This window comes from Zingiber officinale, chromosome 8B (assembly GCF_018446385.1).
Source record: "Zingiber officinale cultivar Zhangliang chromosome 8B, Zo_v1.1, whole genome shotgun sequence".
Lineage (NCBI taxonomy): Eukaryota > Viridiplantae > Streptophyta > Magnoliopsida > Zingiberales > Zingiberaceae > Zingiber > Zingiber officinale.
The window spans coordinates 11,098,358-11,117,931 of NC_056001.1; the positions used below are offsets into that span (position 1 = coordinate 11,098,358).

The 19,574-nt window shown below is 43.4% G+C and overlaps 1 protein-coding gene across 1 annotated transcript; it reads left to right on the forward strand.

Moving 5' to 3' along the window:
• Nucleotides 1-2,004: 2,004 nt before the first annotated feature.
• Nucleotides 2,005-3,509, forward strand: LOC122016057 (probable tyrosine-protein phosphatase DSP2). Its single transcript, XM_042573212.1, has 5 exons — nucleotides 2,005-2,457; nucleotides 2,519-2,612; nucleotides 2,703-2,760; nucleotides 2,860-2,903; nucleotides 3,012-3,509. Exons 1-5 carry the CDS (start codon nucleotides 2,168-2,170, stop codon nucleotides 3,165-3,167), a joined length of 642 nt encoding a protein of 213 aa, XP_042429146.1. The 5' UTR covers nucleotides 2,005-2,167; the 3' UTR covers nucleotides 3,168-3,509.
• The last annotated feature ends 16,065 nt before the right edge of the window (nucleotides 3,510-19,574 follow it).

A 19,574-nucleotide genomic window follows, 5' to 3' on the forward strand; every position in this document is an offset into this window, starting at 1 on the left:
TTCGATGTTATATTATTCATTATTTTTTTTATCAATAATTAAGACTAAAATACCTCATGTGTTCATGTCATGACACCTTGATGGGCTTATTTTTCAAAAATAATATATGATAAAAAATATATAATATAAAATAAATAGATTTTAGGATAATTGTAAAAATTATTTTGTATTTTTTTTTAAAAGAGGGAGACCATGGAAGATGCGGATATTCGGCGCAGACAATTTGCCAATTTTCTATGCTTTATTCATTGCCTTTTTTTTTCTTTAATAATTTGTCGTGGAATCAGACGGAACCATTTTTTACCAGAAAACGGAATCTTTTTTTTTAGCGAAAATAAATAAAGAACGGAATACCTAACTTTTTTATATTGATATCTAGGTGTTCCGATCCTTTTAATTTGAACCGATGCAGCCCCTATAAAATTTTTTCACCAATTATAAAAATAAATATGAAAGTATAAGTAGATGGGGTAAATTCGGTCTTGATTCAGAACCAGCAGTTTAAAACCTCTGATTTGATAGTTTCAAGAGAGTAATTCTTAATTTTAATCGTTTTAGATGGTTATGATCCGAAACGTTGATTCACTGTTTGTGCACGGTTTATCATATTTTAAAATTAGTTATAAATTAATAAAATTACCTGTCGAATACTTATTAAGAATAATTATAAAGTGAAAAATATTAATCTTTTATTTTTTAAAAAAATTAAATCCACTCCAAACCGAATGACAAAGCGTAAAGAATTTTTTTTATTTATTTTTCTTTAAAAGAATATTAAAGATTAATTTCTTCTTCCTAGGGCCTCTAATAAACGTTTACGATCCACACAATGAGTCAGTGGTCCTAATGATCTAAATATAAAAGTCTAAATGTTTAAAAGAAGAAGACGAATTAGGTCAGGTAATGGAGGATTTAACCATGATATCTTGTCTCCGAGAGTTTTCTTATATTTTCTTTTTTAATAAAAAGCGATTAACCTCATTTAAAAGGTGATTATTCTTACCTAAGCTCCTCTTACAGTCCATCCCTGTCCTCAGAATCATAATGTCGTGATAGGATATTCAAGTTGTCACCTAGATATTCATAATTTGAACTTTAATTATGACGTATTTACAGGAATTTTTCCTTCAAATGAGAGACGTAATTAAAGGATGCTGGTCTTCTGAGCTGGTTGTCGCATGCATTTCCTGATTTATTCTAATTGTCGATGAGAAACTTTTATGGGGTCAGGTCGATCACTCTAGGGATAGTCAATTAGACTAATTAGAATTATTATTTTTTTTCACAGTCCATCTTTAAATTATGCGAAGGAAGATAAATAATAAAATTAATTTAAAAAATAATTTCGTAACAATACCCCATTAAAAGTTAATCTCAATTTTATTGTTATATATTTACTACTCTCTAATAAATTGGGTATTTGTGTAAATTTAGATTTCTAATCCTATGGTAAAAAGGTAAAATCGCTCGCCCCCAGTGCCCCGTCGTATATGATCCCAGGCCATCACCAGGGAGTTAAATCACGGCAATCGAGAGGACAAGTGATGGTGGGGTGAGTTGCACAGGATCCGGAGATTTACGTTTCGATAGTCTTACCATTCGATCCCACGATCTCATGTGACAAGTATACTATCATTTATCATCTTGAATGACCCGTGGGGTCACCTAGATTTCTAATCCTGAATGCATAAAGAGTTGAAGGATTATTTACCATATGCCAGAGTACCTAACTTTAGACGTATACCCGCTGCTCCACCGTTCATTGCGACAGAACAATTTTGATAATATCAAATCATTGACAACTGAATAACAATCCAACGACAGATGGAAAAGACATGTTTCTGATTCAAAGTAATTCCATAACGAGACAGCGAAATCGAAAGTTCGCCATTAAACTCAACATCTGACGTACACTCACAAGTTTGTCACCTCTAGTCCTCCCCAACTGGACTATCATATTAATCCAATCTACACAGAGTTGCTCTGAATCCATTGTTAGTTTATCTCTCCATCTCCTTTTCCTTTCCACCTCCTCCCCACTTGATTTTATAATCCATTGCGCGCTGAGCCACTTCCAATTTTCTTCCTTCCTTCCTTCCTTACAAATACCCCCCTCGCGTTCCTTCGGCGAAGAACGGAAGAAGGAAGAGAGTAGGTGAAGAAATTTATGGGGAGGGTGATGATTCCCAGTGAGTCTCCTCCGCCGCATCAGGAGCTTCCACCAATTCACCGCGACGAGGACGACGGCGGTACCGGCGACGTCGGTTACCTAACAATCTCCACCACTTGCCCCCATGCTTCTTGTTTGAATCGTTCAGCAGCAGCGACAGAGTGCTGCGGCGGAGCGCTAGTTCCACCGCTCAACTTTGCGGTCGTCGACGCCGGCGTCTTCCGGTCGGGGTTCCCCGAGACGGCCAACTTCGGCTTCCTGCACACCCTCAAGCTCCGGTCCATCGTGTGAGCCCACAATTTGACCAGCATATTTTTTTTAAAAAAAATTATGATTGAATGGTCGCAGGTATCTTTGCCCGGAGCCGTATCCGGAGGAAAACCTGGAGTTTCTCGAGTCGAATAGTATCACATTATTTCAATTCGGAATCGATGGTCGCAAGGTTCTTCTTCCTCACCCCTTTTCTTGTTTCTTCCCTTTCCAACTCTCCTCGGTATAGATTTGTTGCCTTAAATCATGGGTAATTTCGTAGGAACCGTTTATTGACATTCCCGGAGACAAAATTATTGATGCTCTCAAAGTTATCCTCGGTACGAATCATTCTCTCTTTATTACAATTGAATGGCACAATACAAAGTTATGATTTATAAGTTTCGCTGGACTTAATTTGCCTCTCTTAATTAACTCAGATGCCAAAAACCACCCTTTGCTTATCCATTGCAAGAGAGGAAAGGTAAACTAATTAACAACAACACGCCGCGCTACGCAGATTAGATGATGGCGATGCATAAATTAAAAATATTGACTCTTTTAATTTGTGCCTTTGTTTCTGTACGTTCAGCATCGAACTGGTTGCGTCGTGGGATGTTTGAGAAAGCTTCAGAAGTGGTGTTTGCCCTCAGTTTTTGATGAATACCAGCGATTCGCCGCCGCTAAAGCGAGGGTTTCCGATTTGAGGTTTATGGAACTGTTCGACACGTCGAACCGAGAGCTGTGAATGATGGACTACAGAGGGGCTAATTTCCCTTCGCAGCATCGGGTGCTCTGAATGAATCGAGTTAATGAATAATTGAGATATTAATTCGCTTGTTAGTTGCAGCATGGAGAGTAAGGAAGTTAGGGGCACCTTTTTTTTGGATGTCCTCGACAATTTTCTTCCCCAGCAAATTTAATGGAAGATGACTACTTTAGCTCATCAACGTTGTGTGACTGATCAGGAATGTGAATAAATGTAATTAAATGACCTAAAATATAGCATTAAAAAAATAGGGTTTTTTTATGTAAAGAAACAAAGATTGAGGATGGATTTGAAAGAGAGAAAGAGAGAGAGAACAAAGAGTATTATGAAATTATTCTGTTATTGTTTACGGTAAAAAGGATAAATCATGGTGACCGACTAGTCCTGAGAATTAATCTTAAGATTTTTTAGGGTAATCAATCTATCATTTATCAACTCAGCTATATTCGTTGGGACATTCTATTATGATTTATAGGGGCAAAGGTGAATACGCTTGCCCCCAGTACTTCCGTCAGTTCGTCCTAGGATCAACATGGAGGAGGTAAATCATGGTGACTGAGAAGACCAGTGACATAGAGGAAATAAATCATAGTGACTAAGAAAGCAAGTGATAGGTGAGATGAGTTTTACATGGGTTGTAGGGATTTACACTCCGCTAGCTCTGAGAATTGACCCCTAGACCTTATGGGAGATCAACCTTGCCACTTACCATCTCAGCTAGCCCGTGAGGGCATTCTATTACGATTTACATGGTAAAAGATGACTACACTCGTCTACAGCACTCCGGCTAATCCATCATGCTGACTGAGAAGATAAGTGACAGATAGGATCAAATCTTCAGAATTGGTAGGCTATATATGGTAAGTATTAGACCTTACGTGGTAATTAACCCGTGGGCATGTTACGATTTACGAATAAACGAAAAGGAGAGAGAGGGGGAGAGGGACTGAGGGAGGTCGCGAGGCAAAACCGTAAAGCCGTTTCGCCTTCCTCAAGCTCTAGCGTTGGCCGGCAACACGGACCGGAGTCTTCTGGTTTCGAATCTAAAGCTGATTCCGCTTACTCTTCATCGGAGGAAGAGGAAATAGAACAAGAGGAGGAGGTGGATCGCTGCCCCCCTTCTCCCAAGAAGATGGTTGTCGTCCCTGTTGCTCTAGAGTCTCCTCCGCCTTCAGCCGTCTCTTCCGTGGACGGCGAAGAAGACGGGTCCAGTAATCAAGAATTCGCTGAATGCGAGGCGAATAAACTGGAGCTGAAATTGCAACGCCGTTACTCCTCTGATCCTGATTCCTCCGGCAAGACGCCACCTCCCGCTCCAAACCCTCCTTCTGCTGTCTCCTCGACGAATGATGAAGACGACAGCAAAGACGAAGATGGTGAAGGAGACGGATCCAGTGGTGAACCCGATGACGGCGAGGCAATAAGATGCTTCTCGTCTTTGGCTTCTTCACCACTGGATCCATCTTCTCCTCATCTGAATCCACAGTCCCATAACTCCCCAGATCTGAAATCCGCATCAACCATATCAATGGGTAGTCCTCCAAATCCCTCTCCTTTGCGGATTCGATATTCCTCCCCCAAAAGGAAGCTAGCGTGCTGACATTGACGATTCTGAGAAGAATGACAATCGCAATCGGAAGCGCTTCCAGAAATTGTGGGCTTTTGATGATGAAATTGTTGGTTGCTACTCGGAAAACCTATAGGTTCCACTGTACAAAAATTTTGTACAAAGGTCTGAACCTTTTCCTAGCTACCATGTGTTCTTTTAAATTAAATTTTGGATCGCCTGCGGAACTTAACACGTTTGATCCAAAACTTAATCTATTTGTTCTTTTAGGTTTTGACTTGGATCTCCTGCGGAACTTAACACGTTCGACCCAAGTCTCCTTAAGTTATTAATTCCATTAAATATTAATTTCCATAAAAGGTTCCCAGTACTGACGTGGCGAGGCACATGGCCTTCTTGGATATGGGAGCAACCACCACCGACTAGACAAAACCTTTAATAGAAAGCTAATATTTAATTTCCTAAAATAACTTTAGGTTAACCAAAAAGAACAATCAAATCACAAGGAAAAGAAAGAAACAAAAGAACACAACTTCGAAAAACATATTCGAAATTCTAGAACGTAAGCCTCTTGTATTTGGTATTATTTCCATAAATAACTAGCATGATGCGGAAAAGGAAAAACTACTAGTTATACCTTCTAGAAAGACCTCTTGATCTTCTACCGTATTCCTCTTCTAACCTCGAACGTTGTGTGGGCAACGATCTTCCGAGACGAGAAACCACCAATCACCTTCTTCTCCTCCTAGCTAGGTTCGGCCAACAAAGAGGAAGCTTCACCAAGGAAGAAAATCAAAACACTAACCAAGCTCCAAGAGATGCTAGCTTTTTCTCCTTCTTCTTCTTCTTCTCCGAGTAGTATCCGGCCACCACAAGAGCTCCAAGGGAGAGGGAGAGGTTTGGCCACCACAAGAAGAAGAGAGGGAAAGGGTGTTGGCCGGCCACACCAAAGAATAAGAGAGGAAGAGAAATAATAAGGGTTATCCCATGAAGGCACCCTCACTCCTTCTTTTATATTCCTTGGCCTAGGCAAATTAGGAAATTTAATTACAATAAAATTTCCTCAATTTCCTTGACATGATTTAATTTAGAAAAATAAAATAAATTTTTCAAATCAAACTTCAATGGCCGGCCACATCATTGGAGAACAAATTGGACAAGTTTTAATCAACAATTAAAACTTCCTAATTTGTTTCCGAAAATTTTAAAAAATAAAATTTCTCTTTAAAATCTCTTCATGGTTGATAAAAGGAAATTTCTATAATTTTAATTTTATCAACATGTGAATAATTTTAAAGAGAAAATAAAACATCTCCAATCTATAAATAAGGAAAGAGATCTAATCTCTTTCTTTAATCTTTTGTAGATCTTTTACAAGAGAGATATTTTATTTTTAATTCTCTTTAAATTATATCTTCCACATAATAATAAAAATTAAAATTAAATTTCTTTTAATTTAATTTGGTCGCCCTACTAGCTTGGGTTCAAGCTAGGCCGGCCACCCAATCCTAGGGCGGCCCTAGCTTGTTCCCAAGCTAGCTTGGCCGGCCCCTAATGGGTGGGTATAGAAGGTGGGTATAGGAGGGTATAGAACTCTATAAATAAAAGGCTACAATAGGGACCGAGAGGAGGAATTGGTTTTGGTCTCCCGATAAAATTACATCCCGTGTTCGCCCTTAACACACAACTTAATTTTATCAATGATAATTCATTCCACTAGAGAACTATCATCAACTACCGCACCAATCCCAAATTACATTTTGGGCTCCTTCTTATTATGAGTGTGTTAGTCTCCGTGTTTAAGATATCGAATGTCCACCAATTAAGTGAGTTAACGACAACTCATTTAATTAATGTCTAAGTCCAAGAGTAGTACCACTCAACCTTATCGCCATGTCTGACTAAGTCCACCTGCAGGGTTTAACATGACAATCCTTATGAGCTCCTCTTGGGGCATTATCAACCTAGTATCTCTAGGACACAGCTTCCTTCTATAATCAACAACACACACTATAAGTGATATCATTTCCCAATTTATCGGGCTTATTGATTCATCGAACTAAATCTCACCCATTGATAAATTAAAGAAATAAATATCAAATATATGTGCTTGTTATTATATTAGGATTAAGAGCACACACTTCCATAATAACCGAGGTCTTTGTTCCTTTATAAAGTCAGTATAAAAGAAACGACCTCAAATGGTCCTACTCAATACACTCTGAGTGTACTAATGTAATTATATAGTCAAGATAAACTAATACCTAATTACACTACGACCTTTTAATGGTTTGTTCCTTTCCATTCTGGTCGTGAGCTACTGTTTATAATTTATAAGGTACTGATAACATCATCTTCTGTATGTGACACCACATACTATGTTATCTACAATATAAATTAAATGAACAACTACAAACAAATGTAGATAATTAGACCAAATGTGATTCTTTATTCATAATGAATGTTTACAAAGCTTAGGCTTTCAAGATACACCCAACAATCTCCCACTTATACTAATGACTAAGTCGCCATATCTTCTACCATACATCCGATTCCCATTCCTCCACATGCCGATCGAAGCTTTGTGGAAGGGCCTTAGTGAAAGGATCCGAGTTATCCGATGCAATCTTGATGATGACAACTTCTCCTCGCTTCACGATATCTCGTATCGGGTGCGTAGCCTATATGTTTACTTGCCTTATGAGCTCGTGGTTCCTTCGAGTTTGCAATCGCATCGCTATTATCACAATAAATTGTGATGATTTTGGGCAAACCAGAATCACATCTAAGTCCATTAGAAAGTTCCCGAGCCATACTTCTTCTTTAGCCGCCTCAGAGGCATACTCGCCTTCCATGGTTGAGTCCGAAACGCATTTCGCTTAACACTCCACCATGAAATGACTCCACCTCCTAAAGTAAACACATAGCTTGATGTAGACTTACTCATATCCCTATCGATTGGAAATCAATCTGTAACCCACAGGGAGCAGATATAATCTCTAGTCCTTCTTAGGTACTTCAATATATGCTTTACCGCAGTCCAATGTCCTTGTCCAGGGTTACTCTGATATCTGCTGACCATGCCCACGGTAAAACAGATATCAGGTCTCGTACATAGCATCGCATACATTAGGCTTCCTACAGCCGAAGCATAAGGAACTGCTTTCATGTCCTCTATCTCTTTCGATGTCTTTGGAGACATCTCTTTAGATAGAGCTACTCCATGTCTAAAAGGTAAGAAACCTTTCTTGGAATCCTGCATGCTAAAACGAGCAAGGATTGTATCTATATATGAAGCTTGGGACAGACACAACATTCTTTTCTTACGATCCCTTATAACTTTGATCCCAAGAATGTGTGCACAATCTCCTAAGTCCTTCATATCAAATTGTTTGGACAACCATACCCTTACGTCTGATAATACATTGACATTGTTCTGTCCTCCGCAACTAACTCTGGACAAAACTGTGCCAACCGGAGGAATTCAGTATTATACTCGGTCACTGAGCGATTATTCTGCCTCAGACTCATAAAATCCTGTCGGCGAGTCATCTGATAGGACAGTGGAAAGAAACAGCTTTCAAAAGCCTCTCTGAACCTGGTCCATGTGACGTTACGTTCACCAATAATAGAACGCTGAGTAACCCACCAGGCATTAGCTTCATCCCGTAAATGATATGCAGCCAGCTCTGCTTTCTCCCACTCGGAGCAAGCCATATAGAAGAAAGTCTGCTCCATAGTCTCTATCCATGACAGAGCCATACTCGGATCGAGATCTCCGCGGAAAAGAGTGAAACGAGTCTTCATCGACTCAGCCAGTGCTGGAATCCTAGCTCGTGCAGCGACCATATCAGTGATCTGTGTCGGGACGGCTGCAGGAACTAGTGGAAACACTGGAGCTGATACTACAGGTGGTACCGCGGAATAAACCGGAGGAGGAACTCCCGGTGCTGCTGTATATACCGGAGCATAAGCCGTCGGTGGTACTGCCTGGGGGACAAAAGTGGTGGCAGCTGGAGGTACGGTAGGTAATGGTACCGGATATGGAGCAGCTGCTGCTACTGTAGGCACTGGGGGTACAGGTGCCACTGGTATAGGATACACAGTAGATCCAAGTGGTGGTGGCACTGAATACGCCGTAGGCTGCGATGGAGCAGATGTCGGGTACACCAATGGTACCCCTGATGGTACTGTAAACAGTGTAGGAGTGGATACCGTCGGTGTGGCCATAGTAGGTATCTCTACAGGAGCTATCGGGATTTGAGAGCCCGATGCTCCCGCTGCATCCTGAGTCTGTCCCTGACTGACAGACTCACTAACAATGGGCATCTCTGGCATATCCAGAGATCCCGTGGTCCTCTCACGTGGTCGTCCAGCACCACGTCTCGCAGCAATACGAGTAGATCGTCTCATATCTGTTAAATTAAATTACAGATATCAATACCAATATAACAAACATAAAATAACAACATACCTATTTGTCGTCTCGAGATGTTCTGTCAGCCCCCAATTTGACCTCAAAATTCAACGATATCACGGACAAATAAATTCAAACGGAAATCCAAACATAACCATATCGAAAATCCGATAATGCCCATCGCAAACCCGGCTAACCCAAATATCCTGAATACCAACAATGTATCCGATAAATCTCGTAACACCAAAAGGTGTATCATAATCCGCCTCGATACCAAATAATAAATTGTATCTAAATCCCGAAAATCCAAAATACGAAACAAAAGATCGTAAAACTGCTCCGATACCACTAAATTGTCACGCCCTTAAGAGTCCTCGTCCGAGAAAATTTCAAAGATCTCCCCGCATTTATGACAATCAAAATTTTCTACAAGACTAAATACTCACCACAGGTGGAATAATAACAAGATGAAAATCAATCACCACGCAGCTTATATATATATTCATCCTCGACACAACCACGCAAGAATAATACTCGACTGAAATCAACCCTACTCAACTACACTCAGAAGCCCAACCGATTTTTCTTACCTCTTCTCATGCATGTAGTAGAGTAAATCCAAATCATAACGAAAAGTTCATCCAACTGAAAGATTCCATACAATATCCATATGTAAGTCCAAAACAAAACTAAAATAAAGTCCGACAGGCTTAAAAGCTAAAATGAAACAAGAACCAAAGAATGTGAGAAGACCAGGGACCAGGCAACACTAATACTAATTCCTTAGGTTTTAATGCTTCCAGTACTTTTGCGACTATAATTCCTTTAAGATAAGGATTAATAGGGTTTCCCCTACCAAACCATAAAGATAAAGGTAATCGCAGGTATGACAAAGACCTATCTGAGCAGACTAATAATCGTTTCCATCGCAAAGACAGTGATGGCGAACGAAGCCTAGCTCGGACTCTAAAGCCTGCGCCAGCAAGCCGGATTAAGGAGTCTCGCTTTAAGTGAGACTTCTCCGCTAGCTGACACATGCCAAGAAAGGTTGAGGAAGCCAGTACTGCTTTCGCAGAGACAGGTGTAAGGTTCGTTTGAACCTTATTAACCCAAAACTGCTTAGCAAACTCCGGAGCACCTACTTTTGAATCAATTGACTTAGACTCAGATATAGATACTCCAAGCATAGTCAGTAGTTCTTTATACCTTCGGGCAACCTTCCTATCGGCGATGACTATGTCATCACCCAATAGGATCAACGGAGCACCGGAAGAGTCAGACTGACGTGCTACCACGCTGTATCACGCTACCCATGAGCGTCACAACGGAGCACCGAACAGTGATGAAACTGGCAATGTGCTCGACAATAATGGAGCAATCTATCGCACAGCATGCGATCATGCAAATGGTGTAATGTCACTAAGCATGGTAATATACTAATCCAACCTCTGGACATATCATAATGTGCACGAAAGCTTAATAGATCAAATCAAGACATACTGATCAAAAAGGTATCAAACCTAGGTCCTGAACATGTGAAACATGGTTATATCACTACCCATGAGCATGATAAATCAGGTGCAAGATCAATAAGAGATGCAATCAAACAACCAATCAAACAGGTAACATGTATTGGGCAGTGATTAACCGAAACAAATATGCAACACAATTAATGCAACATATTATTTTCATTACTAAGCATATCAAAGATAATAAGTCAAAAGTACTCGCCTCCAATAGGAAAATTCCAAATCTGACTCCGAGATACCCGTCTCGCGTCAAAGTCCTATGTCACCAATATATATACATTTTTATTTAGCTACACTCATATAAATAGCTAAATAAAAATCTCTAACACTAAATTAGGGCAAAACCCTAATCATATAGCATTAATCCTACCAAAATTAAATCCAACAATTAACTAGGGTTAATTGCCTTTAACCCTAATCATAACATTAGATTAAAAATCTAAGTTAATCCAATCTACCCATTTCCAACAGCTTTAAATCTCCAATCAACAGTATCAATAATGGAGACAACACACACACTGCACGATTTAAATTCCAAATCAAAATCACCAATCGGTAGTTCTAATTGACATTTGAACAAACAGGTATCATGCAGCGTTTGAAGCATTCATATTCCGAAAGAATTACCTCTTCTGTGGCAGCAAACAACACAGAGGTTAGGTGGCTGTGGCGGCGAGAACTAGGGTAGATGGTAAATTGTCGACGCTTGGCCGAGGAGGAGCGACACCCAGCAATCTCTTGCTCCGAATCGATGTCTTCTCTGTGGAGAAGACCAAGCACAAGGGAGATAAGCAAAAAGGGTAGAAAAGCAAGGATAGGGTTCAAACAACCTACCTCAGTTGCCTACCCACCCTCTCCGCGGCGATGATCTAGGGCACCGGCGACGGCTCGGTCAGTGGTGGTGACAGTGGCGCTAGGGCCCGGATCTGGTGGCCGGCGCTGGAAACTCCACAGCGAAGGGCGACGATGGCTAGGGCAATGGGTGCGGCGGTGCTACTCGGGTCGACGGCGTGCTGCAGACTTAGTTTCGTGCGGAATAAAACTCGGGAGAGAAGAGGAAGAGGAAGTGGGTGGCGGCGAGGAAGAAACCGCCGGACCGGCGGTTAGGGCAAGGGAGGAGGAAGGTGTCGGGCTTGCGGGAGTTCTCGGCGTCGGGTGCACGGGGAAAGAAGCGGAGGAAATAAAGAAAAAAAGAGAAAACAAAATAAAAAGAAAAAGGAATTTAAGAAATAAACATTTCCTCGCTTAAATGGGGTAGCCCAAACAGGCTTTTCCGAACCCCGTTTTTGTCCCCGTTAACTCGTCCGTACGAGCTCCGAAAAATTCCCGAAAAATGTCCAAAAATTCCGGAAAATTCCCTTATTAATATTCGTCTATTTCCGGTATTTTACATTCTCCCCCACTAATAAAAATTTGGTCCCCAAATTTCGTTATCTACCATCAGTAAGTACTAACAACAGATATAAAGTATAAATGCTGAACGGTAAACTAAATCACATACCTTAAGTGAAAAGATGGGGATATCGAGCTCGGATAGTGTCCTCGAGCTCCCAAGTAGCCTCCTCGTCCGAATGATGCTGCCATCCGACTTTAACCTGTCGGATAGTCTTGTTCCGCAACTGACGCTCTTTCCGGTCGAGAATCCGTACCGGAACCTCCTCATATGTAATGTCAGGCTGAACTGGAACTGGAATATCTGCCAGCACATGTGTCGGATCAGGCACGTATCTCCTTAGCATCGATACGTGAAATACATCGTGAACGCCTGACAGGGACGGTGGTAGCAGCTACCGCTCCGATCCTCTCCAAGATCTCGAAAGGACCAATGTACCGCGGAGCTAGCTTACCTCTGAGGCCAAATCTCTTCACCCCTTTCGTGGGTGAAACTCGTAGAAATACATGGTCGCCAACAGAGAACTCTAGTGGTCTGCGTCTCCGATCAGCATAACTCTTCTGACGATCCTGCGCCTCTGACATCCTCCGTCTGATAGTACGGACCAACTCTGCATCCTGCTGAACTCTATGAGGTCCCAACAACTGAGCCTCTCCAACCTCATCCCAAAGGACGGGTGTCCGACAAGGTCTACCATACAACGCCTCAAACGCGTTATCCGGATACGAATGGAAGCCGCTGTCAGTAGGCAACTCTACCAACTACATGGTCCTCCCAACTCGCCTCCGGCAATAACGCAGTCCTCGAAGTCTGAATGGTCCGCTCGACCGCCCATCTGTCTCGCTGGAAGGAAAGTCAGATCGAATCGATGTGCCCAAGGCCCGCTTTGATTTCATGCTGTAAACGAGACGTAAACCGTGGATCTCTATCCGAAATAATACTCAACGAACACCATGTAGTCCGATAATCTCTCGACAATACATTAATCGTATCCAGGATCGCCTCCGATCGCTAGTGCGCCGATTTGGTTAATCGATCAACGATAACCCAAAATGCCACCTCTTGTGTCCCTGCAACCCTACCACAAGTCCATGGAAATGTGATCCCACTTCCACTCAGAATAGGAATCATCAAGTAAATCTCAGGTCTCTCGGTGTTCAAATTTCACCACGATGCTGACACACAAGACATCTAGCTACGAAATCTGCGATGTCTTTCTTCATGCCGTTCCACCAAGAGGAACGCCTCAAGTCTCGATACATACGGGTCCCACCTGGATGGATCGCAAATCGAGAACGGTGTGCCTCCTGTAATAGCTCCCGTAAGACCGGATGAGACCGAGGTACGATAACCGCCTCTAAGTATATGATACCCTCCTCGTCCCGTAAACTCGGCACCGCCTAAGCTATCTCGATCGCTAATAAACCGCAAATGCCGATCATCGGCTCAAGGCCTGGATCCTCGCCCGGATCGACGATCAGCAACCATGGTAACCAGAATACCCCTCGCTTGGTCCCTCGCTTCTCAAGATCTAACTCAGAAACTCAATCAAGTCCAGAAGTCCGGCAAGCTAAAGTCCTCCTCGACTTCCGAAAGATCGCAACCACACATTAGCTTTCCTCGGTGGAAGCACGGTACAATCGTAGTCCTTCAGTGAACTCCATCCATCTCTCCGCCGGAGATTAAGTTCTTCTAGTGAAAATGTATTCAGACTCAGATCTGAGAATCAAATGATACCAGAGTAAATGATGACGTAAAGCTTCAAAGCAAAGATGATGGCAGCTAACTCCAAGTCACGAATCGGGTAGTCTTCTCATGCTCCTTCACCGACGCCAAGCATAAGAGACTACCGCCGCATCGTATCCGCCCAAACCTCAGAGACGCCATGGCTGTAGAGTACAAATCCATCCTCTCCGTAAAACCAAACCGAGCCGACACTAACTCGCCAACCGAAGTCGGTCTCGCAATCTGGACCATATTTAACTTCACGCCTTTCCGAGACCGGCATAGCAACACGAGAGAAGCCCTCGGACAAAACGTCGATAATATCCGCCAATCCTAGAAAATCATGATCTCTCGAATCGACTTTACCGCTTCCCAACCCAGAATAACAATTTCGATCTTCGAGGATCAATCAAATACCTCCGCTAGAAACCATTAAACCAAGAAAACCAATCAAGATAAACTTAGAATGCACACTTGTCGAACTTCGCATACTGATGCCGCCTAAGAATCTCCAAGATCAGGCGAAGATGTATGCTCCTCCTAACGAGAGTGTAGACCAATATGTCATCAATGAAAACGATAACAAACCTATCCAGATACCTTAAATATGCGTTCATCAAGTCCATAAACATCGGGCTGGAGCATAAAGCCCGAACTCGACAATCTTTAAACCCTTTAAACCCCAAAAATGTTTAGATACGTTCAAGTTGGAGGTGGAGGCAGGGAAAACGTACATGCTCCGCCTCATCAACGCCGCTGTCAACGACGAGCTCTTCTTCAGCGTCGCAGACAACAATCTCACCGTCGTCGATGTCGACGGCGTCTATGTCAAGCCCTTCGACGCCGACATCATCCTCAACTCAACCGGCCAAACGACCAACCTCCTCCTCCGCACCATTCGGAGCCATTCCATAGCCACCTTCGTCATGTAGGCCCGGCCTTACTCCACCGTCTTCCGAGGCACATACGACAACACCACCGTCGCCGGTGTGCTCAAGTACGAGTTCCGAACTGCCGCCTTCCACAACCCTGACAACCGTGGACAAGAACGTGCCTCGAATCTAACTGTGCGAATAATCGAGATGTTGCCTCCGATGTTGAAACTCCACTTAGGTTGGTTCGAGGCCGGAAGGTGACCACCCCTCGTCATGGCAATCAACCTTAGCATGATAAACCGACAACCAATCCATGCTGGTATGACATCAAACTCACCATCTCCAATACTAGAAGATCTACCAAGTATCATGTTGCCAAAGTCTAACGGCAACCGATCTCCTGGTGACGCTTCAAAGTATCAATGACAGTAGGGAGACAATCACGCTCCTAAAAGAGGTAATCTACCAATCTCCCGCATAAAGGTACCGATATAAAAAGAATGCTAACTACAAAGATCAATCAAAATATCGCTAAAGAATGCATAAATGGAAATCGTATCGCTGAAAACGGATCCGTTTTTTTTACCACCGAGCATCCTCTCGTAATCGCATGAACACCCGGTCGGAGGAGGAGGTGGTAACATCGCACGGCTGTGGCTGGTAAGTCGCCGCCACCGAGGCGCCGCTCGACTATGTGCTGACATAAGAGAGGATGGGATCGAGCCGCGGGTACCGGTCGACCGAGTCGACATCGCCTCGAGCCTGGATAATATGGTCCCGAGCAAAACTGGGTGCTACAAGCACCGAGTACCCTGCCCAAGCATGCCAAATGCCGCCGCGGGAGGAGCCGCCGACGCTGTGAGGGTGTGAATCTCCGCCCTCCTCGCCGACACCGACCACTAGACCGCCCCTCCGCTCGACCTCCCGGGTTGCTGAGCCTTCACCGACAATCCCTGCTCAGGCCTGTGCAGCTTGCAAAAGCAAACCGACTGCCCAGAGTGCAAGTCATGATGTGGTCTCGAACCACCTAAACATCAGAGATCACAGGACTGCTTCCGATCTCGCCGAGGAGACCGAAACGCCCCGAGGAAAATCGTCCCGACTTCGAGGCCTACGAAACCCCTTAAGAATCGACCGATCGTCATGATTTGCCTCGATGCTGTCCGCCGCCAGGTTCCGCCGGACCGCCCCGGCTGTCCGACCTGTGACGCTTTTTCCGTCCGGATATGTTGCCCGGCCGAGCACCCCAATCATCAAAGCTCGATTCAATGCATCAGTAAGATGTAACCTAATCCTGCAAGTTGCATATGCGTAACCGCCCAATCCTCGAGGAAATTGATTATGCGAGTTCTGGCCTCCAACTAACTCGACAAACTGTACAACCGGAGGAATTCAGATTATACTCGGTCATTTCCAGCGATTATTCGCCTCGCACTCATAAACTCGCTCACAGCCATCCGATACATTAAATGGAAAGAAGTGCTCAAAGCCTCTCGAACTGGTCCATGTGACGCTCACCAATAATTTCGAGTAACCCAATGCATTAGCTCATCCCAGAACGATATAAAACAATGCTTTCTCCCACTTTGAGCAAGCCATAGAAGAAAGTCCGCCCATAGTCTCTATCCATGACAGAGCCATACTCTGGATCGAGATCTCATGGAAAGAGTGAAACGAGTCTTCATCGACTCGCCCAAGGCCGAATCCTAGCTCGCAGCCACCATATGCTGATCCGCGGGACTACCGCAGAACTAGTGGAAACACCGGAGTCGATACTACTGTGGTACCACTAATAAACCGGAGGAGGAACCCCCGTACGTATACCTGAGCATAAGCCGCTTCAGTGGTACCGCCTGGGGACAAAAGTGGTGGTACCGGAGGTACTAGGTAATGGTACGGAGTACGAGAGCGCCATCAGAGGCAATCGGGGTAAAAAGCACCGGTATAGGATACAATGTAGATCCAAGTGGTGGTGGCACCGAATACGTGAGGCTGCGATGGAGCAGATGTCGGGTACACCAATGGTACCCCTGATGGTACTGTAAACAGTGTAGGAGTGGATACCGTCGGTGTGGCCATAGTAGGTATCTCTACAGGAGCTATCGGGATTTGAGAGCCCGATGCTCCCGCTGCATCCTGAGTCTGTCCCTGACTGACAGACTCACTAACAATGGGCATCTCTGGCATATCCAGAGATCCCGTGGTCCTCTCACGTGGTCGTCCAGCACCACGTCTCGCAGCAATACGAGTAGATCGTCTCATATCTGTTAAATTAAATTACAGATATCAATACCAATATAACAAACATAAAATAACAACATACCTATTTGCTGTCTGGAGATGTTCCGTCGCTGTCCAGTCCCCAATTTGACCTCAAAATTCCGAACGTACATATCGCCGGAAATTCAAACTAAATCCGAAACATAACCATATCGAAAATCCGATAATGCCCAGTTTGACTCGCAAACCTGGCTAACCCAAATATCCTGAATACCAACAACAGGTATCTGATAAATCTCCAGAACACCAAAAGCAGGTATCATAACCCGCTCTGATACCAAATAATAAATTGGTATCAGCTAAATCCCGAAAATCCAAAATACGAAACAAAAGATCGCAAAACTGTGCTCTGATACCACTAAATTGTCACGCCCCCAGAGGAGTCCCTGTCCGAGAAAATTTCGGCAGCATCTCCCCTGTATGACGGACTCTCCTTATATGCCTAAGCATTACATTTACTTATCTGTTATGTACTCTCTTTATATCTATCCCTAAGTGCTGTGAGGCACGGAGGAAGAGTCATGATGGTCCATTCATCGCCCAGATCCCAACATTTCCAAAGGACGCCGTATCGGACAACACTGTTGTCTTTCAACGACCGTTTCCAATGGGTTGGAACCATAGGCGGATTAAACAGATCATCAAGACTAGGATCAGGATCAGATAGTAATGCTGCATGCCATTGGACCCACTCCAGCCATAATTTTGACCAATTACGGTAAAGAGTGTACTCCATAAAGGCCTCAGAATCACTATCTCCCTCCCAGTACTTAGAAGGCACTAATACTAATTCCTTAGGTTTTAATGCTTCCAGTACTTTTGCGACTATAATTCCTTTAAGATAAGGATTAATAGGGTTTCCCCTACCAAACCATAAAGATAAAGGTAATCGCAGGTATGACAAAGACCTATCTGAGCAGACTAATAATCGTTTCCATCGCAAAGACAGTGATGGCGAACGAAGCCTAGCTCGGACTCTAAAGCCTGCGCCAGCAAGCCGGATTAAGGAGTCTCGCTTTAAGTGAGACTTCTCCGCTAGCTGACACATGCCAAGAAAGGTTGAGGAAGCCAGTACTGCTTTCGCAGAGACAGGTGTAAGGTTCGTTTGAACCTTATTAACCCAAAACTGCTTAGCAAACTCCGGAGCACCTACTTTTGAATCAATTGACTTAGACTCAGATATAGATACTCCAAGCATAGTCAGTAGTTCTTTATACCTTCGTGCTACATGCACGCTGCGTCACACTACCCCTGAGCGGATCAACGGAGCACCGGAAGAGTCAAACTGACGTGCTACCACGCTGTATCTCGCTACCCATGAGCGTCACAACGGAGCACCGAACAGTGATGAAACTGGCAATGTGCTCGACAATAATGGAGCAATCTATCGCACAGCATGCGATCATGCAAATGGTGCATGTCACTAAGCATGGTAATATACTAATCCAACCTCTGGACATATCATAATGTGCACGAAAGCGAATAAATCATATCAAGATATACTGATCAATAAGGTATCAAACCTAGGTCCTGAACATGTGAAACGTGGTTATATCACTACCCATGAGCATGATAGATCAGGTACAAGACCAATACGAGATGCAATCAAACAATCAATCAAACAGGTAACATGTATTGGGCAGTGATTAACCGAAATAAATAGGAAACACAATTAATGCAACATATTATTTTCATTACTAAGCATATCAAAGACAATAAGTCAAAAGTACCCGCCTCCGATAAAATGACCCAAATCTGACTCCGAGATACTCGTCTCGCGTCAAAGTCTTGTGTCACCAATATATATACATTTTTATTTAGCTACACTCATATAAATAGCTAAATAAAAATCTCTAACACTAAATTAGGGCAAAACCCTAATCATATAGCATTAATCCTACCAAAATTAAATCCAACAATTAACTAGGGTTAATTGCCTTTAACCCTAATCATAACATTAGATTAAAAATCTAAGTTAATCCAATCTACCCATTTCCAACAGCTTTAAATCTCCAATCAACAGTATCAATAATGGAGACAACACACACACTGCACGATTTAAATTCCAAAGCAAAATCACCAATCGGTAGTTCTAATTGACATTTGAACAAACAGGTATCATGCAGCGTTTAAAGCATTCATATTCCGAAAGAATTACCTCTTCTGTGGCAGCAAACAACACAGAGGCTAGGTGGCTGTGGCGGCGAGAACTAGGGTAGAGGGTAAATTGTCGACGCTTGGCCGAGGAGGAGCGACACCCAGCAATCTCTTGCTTTGAATCGATGTCTTCTCTGTGGAGAAGACCAAGCACAAGAGAGATAAGCAAAAAGGGTAGAAAAGCAAGGACAGGGTTCAAACAACCTACCTCAGTTGCCTACCCACCCTCTCCGCGGCGATGATCTAGGGCACCGGCGACGGCTCGGTCAGTGGTGGTGACAGTGGCGCTAGGGCCCGGATCTGGTGGCCGGCGCTGGAAAACTCCACAGCGAAGGGCGACGATGGCTAGGGCAATGGGTGCGGCGGTGCTTCTCGGGTCGGCGGCGCGCTGCAGACCTAGTTTCGTGCGGAATAAAGCTCGGGAGAGAAGAGGAAGAAGAGGA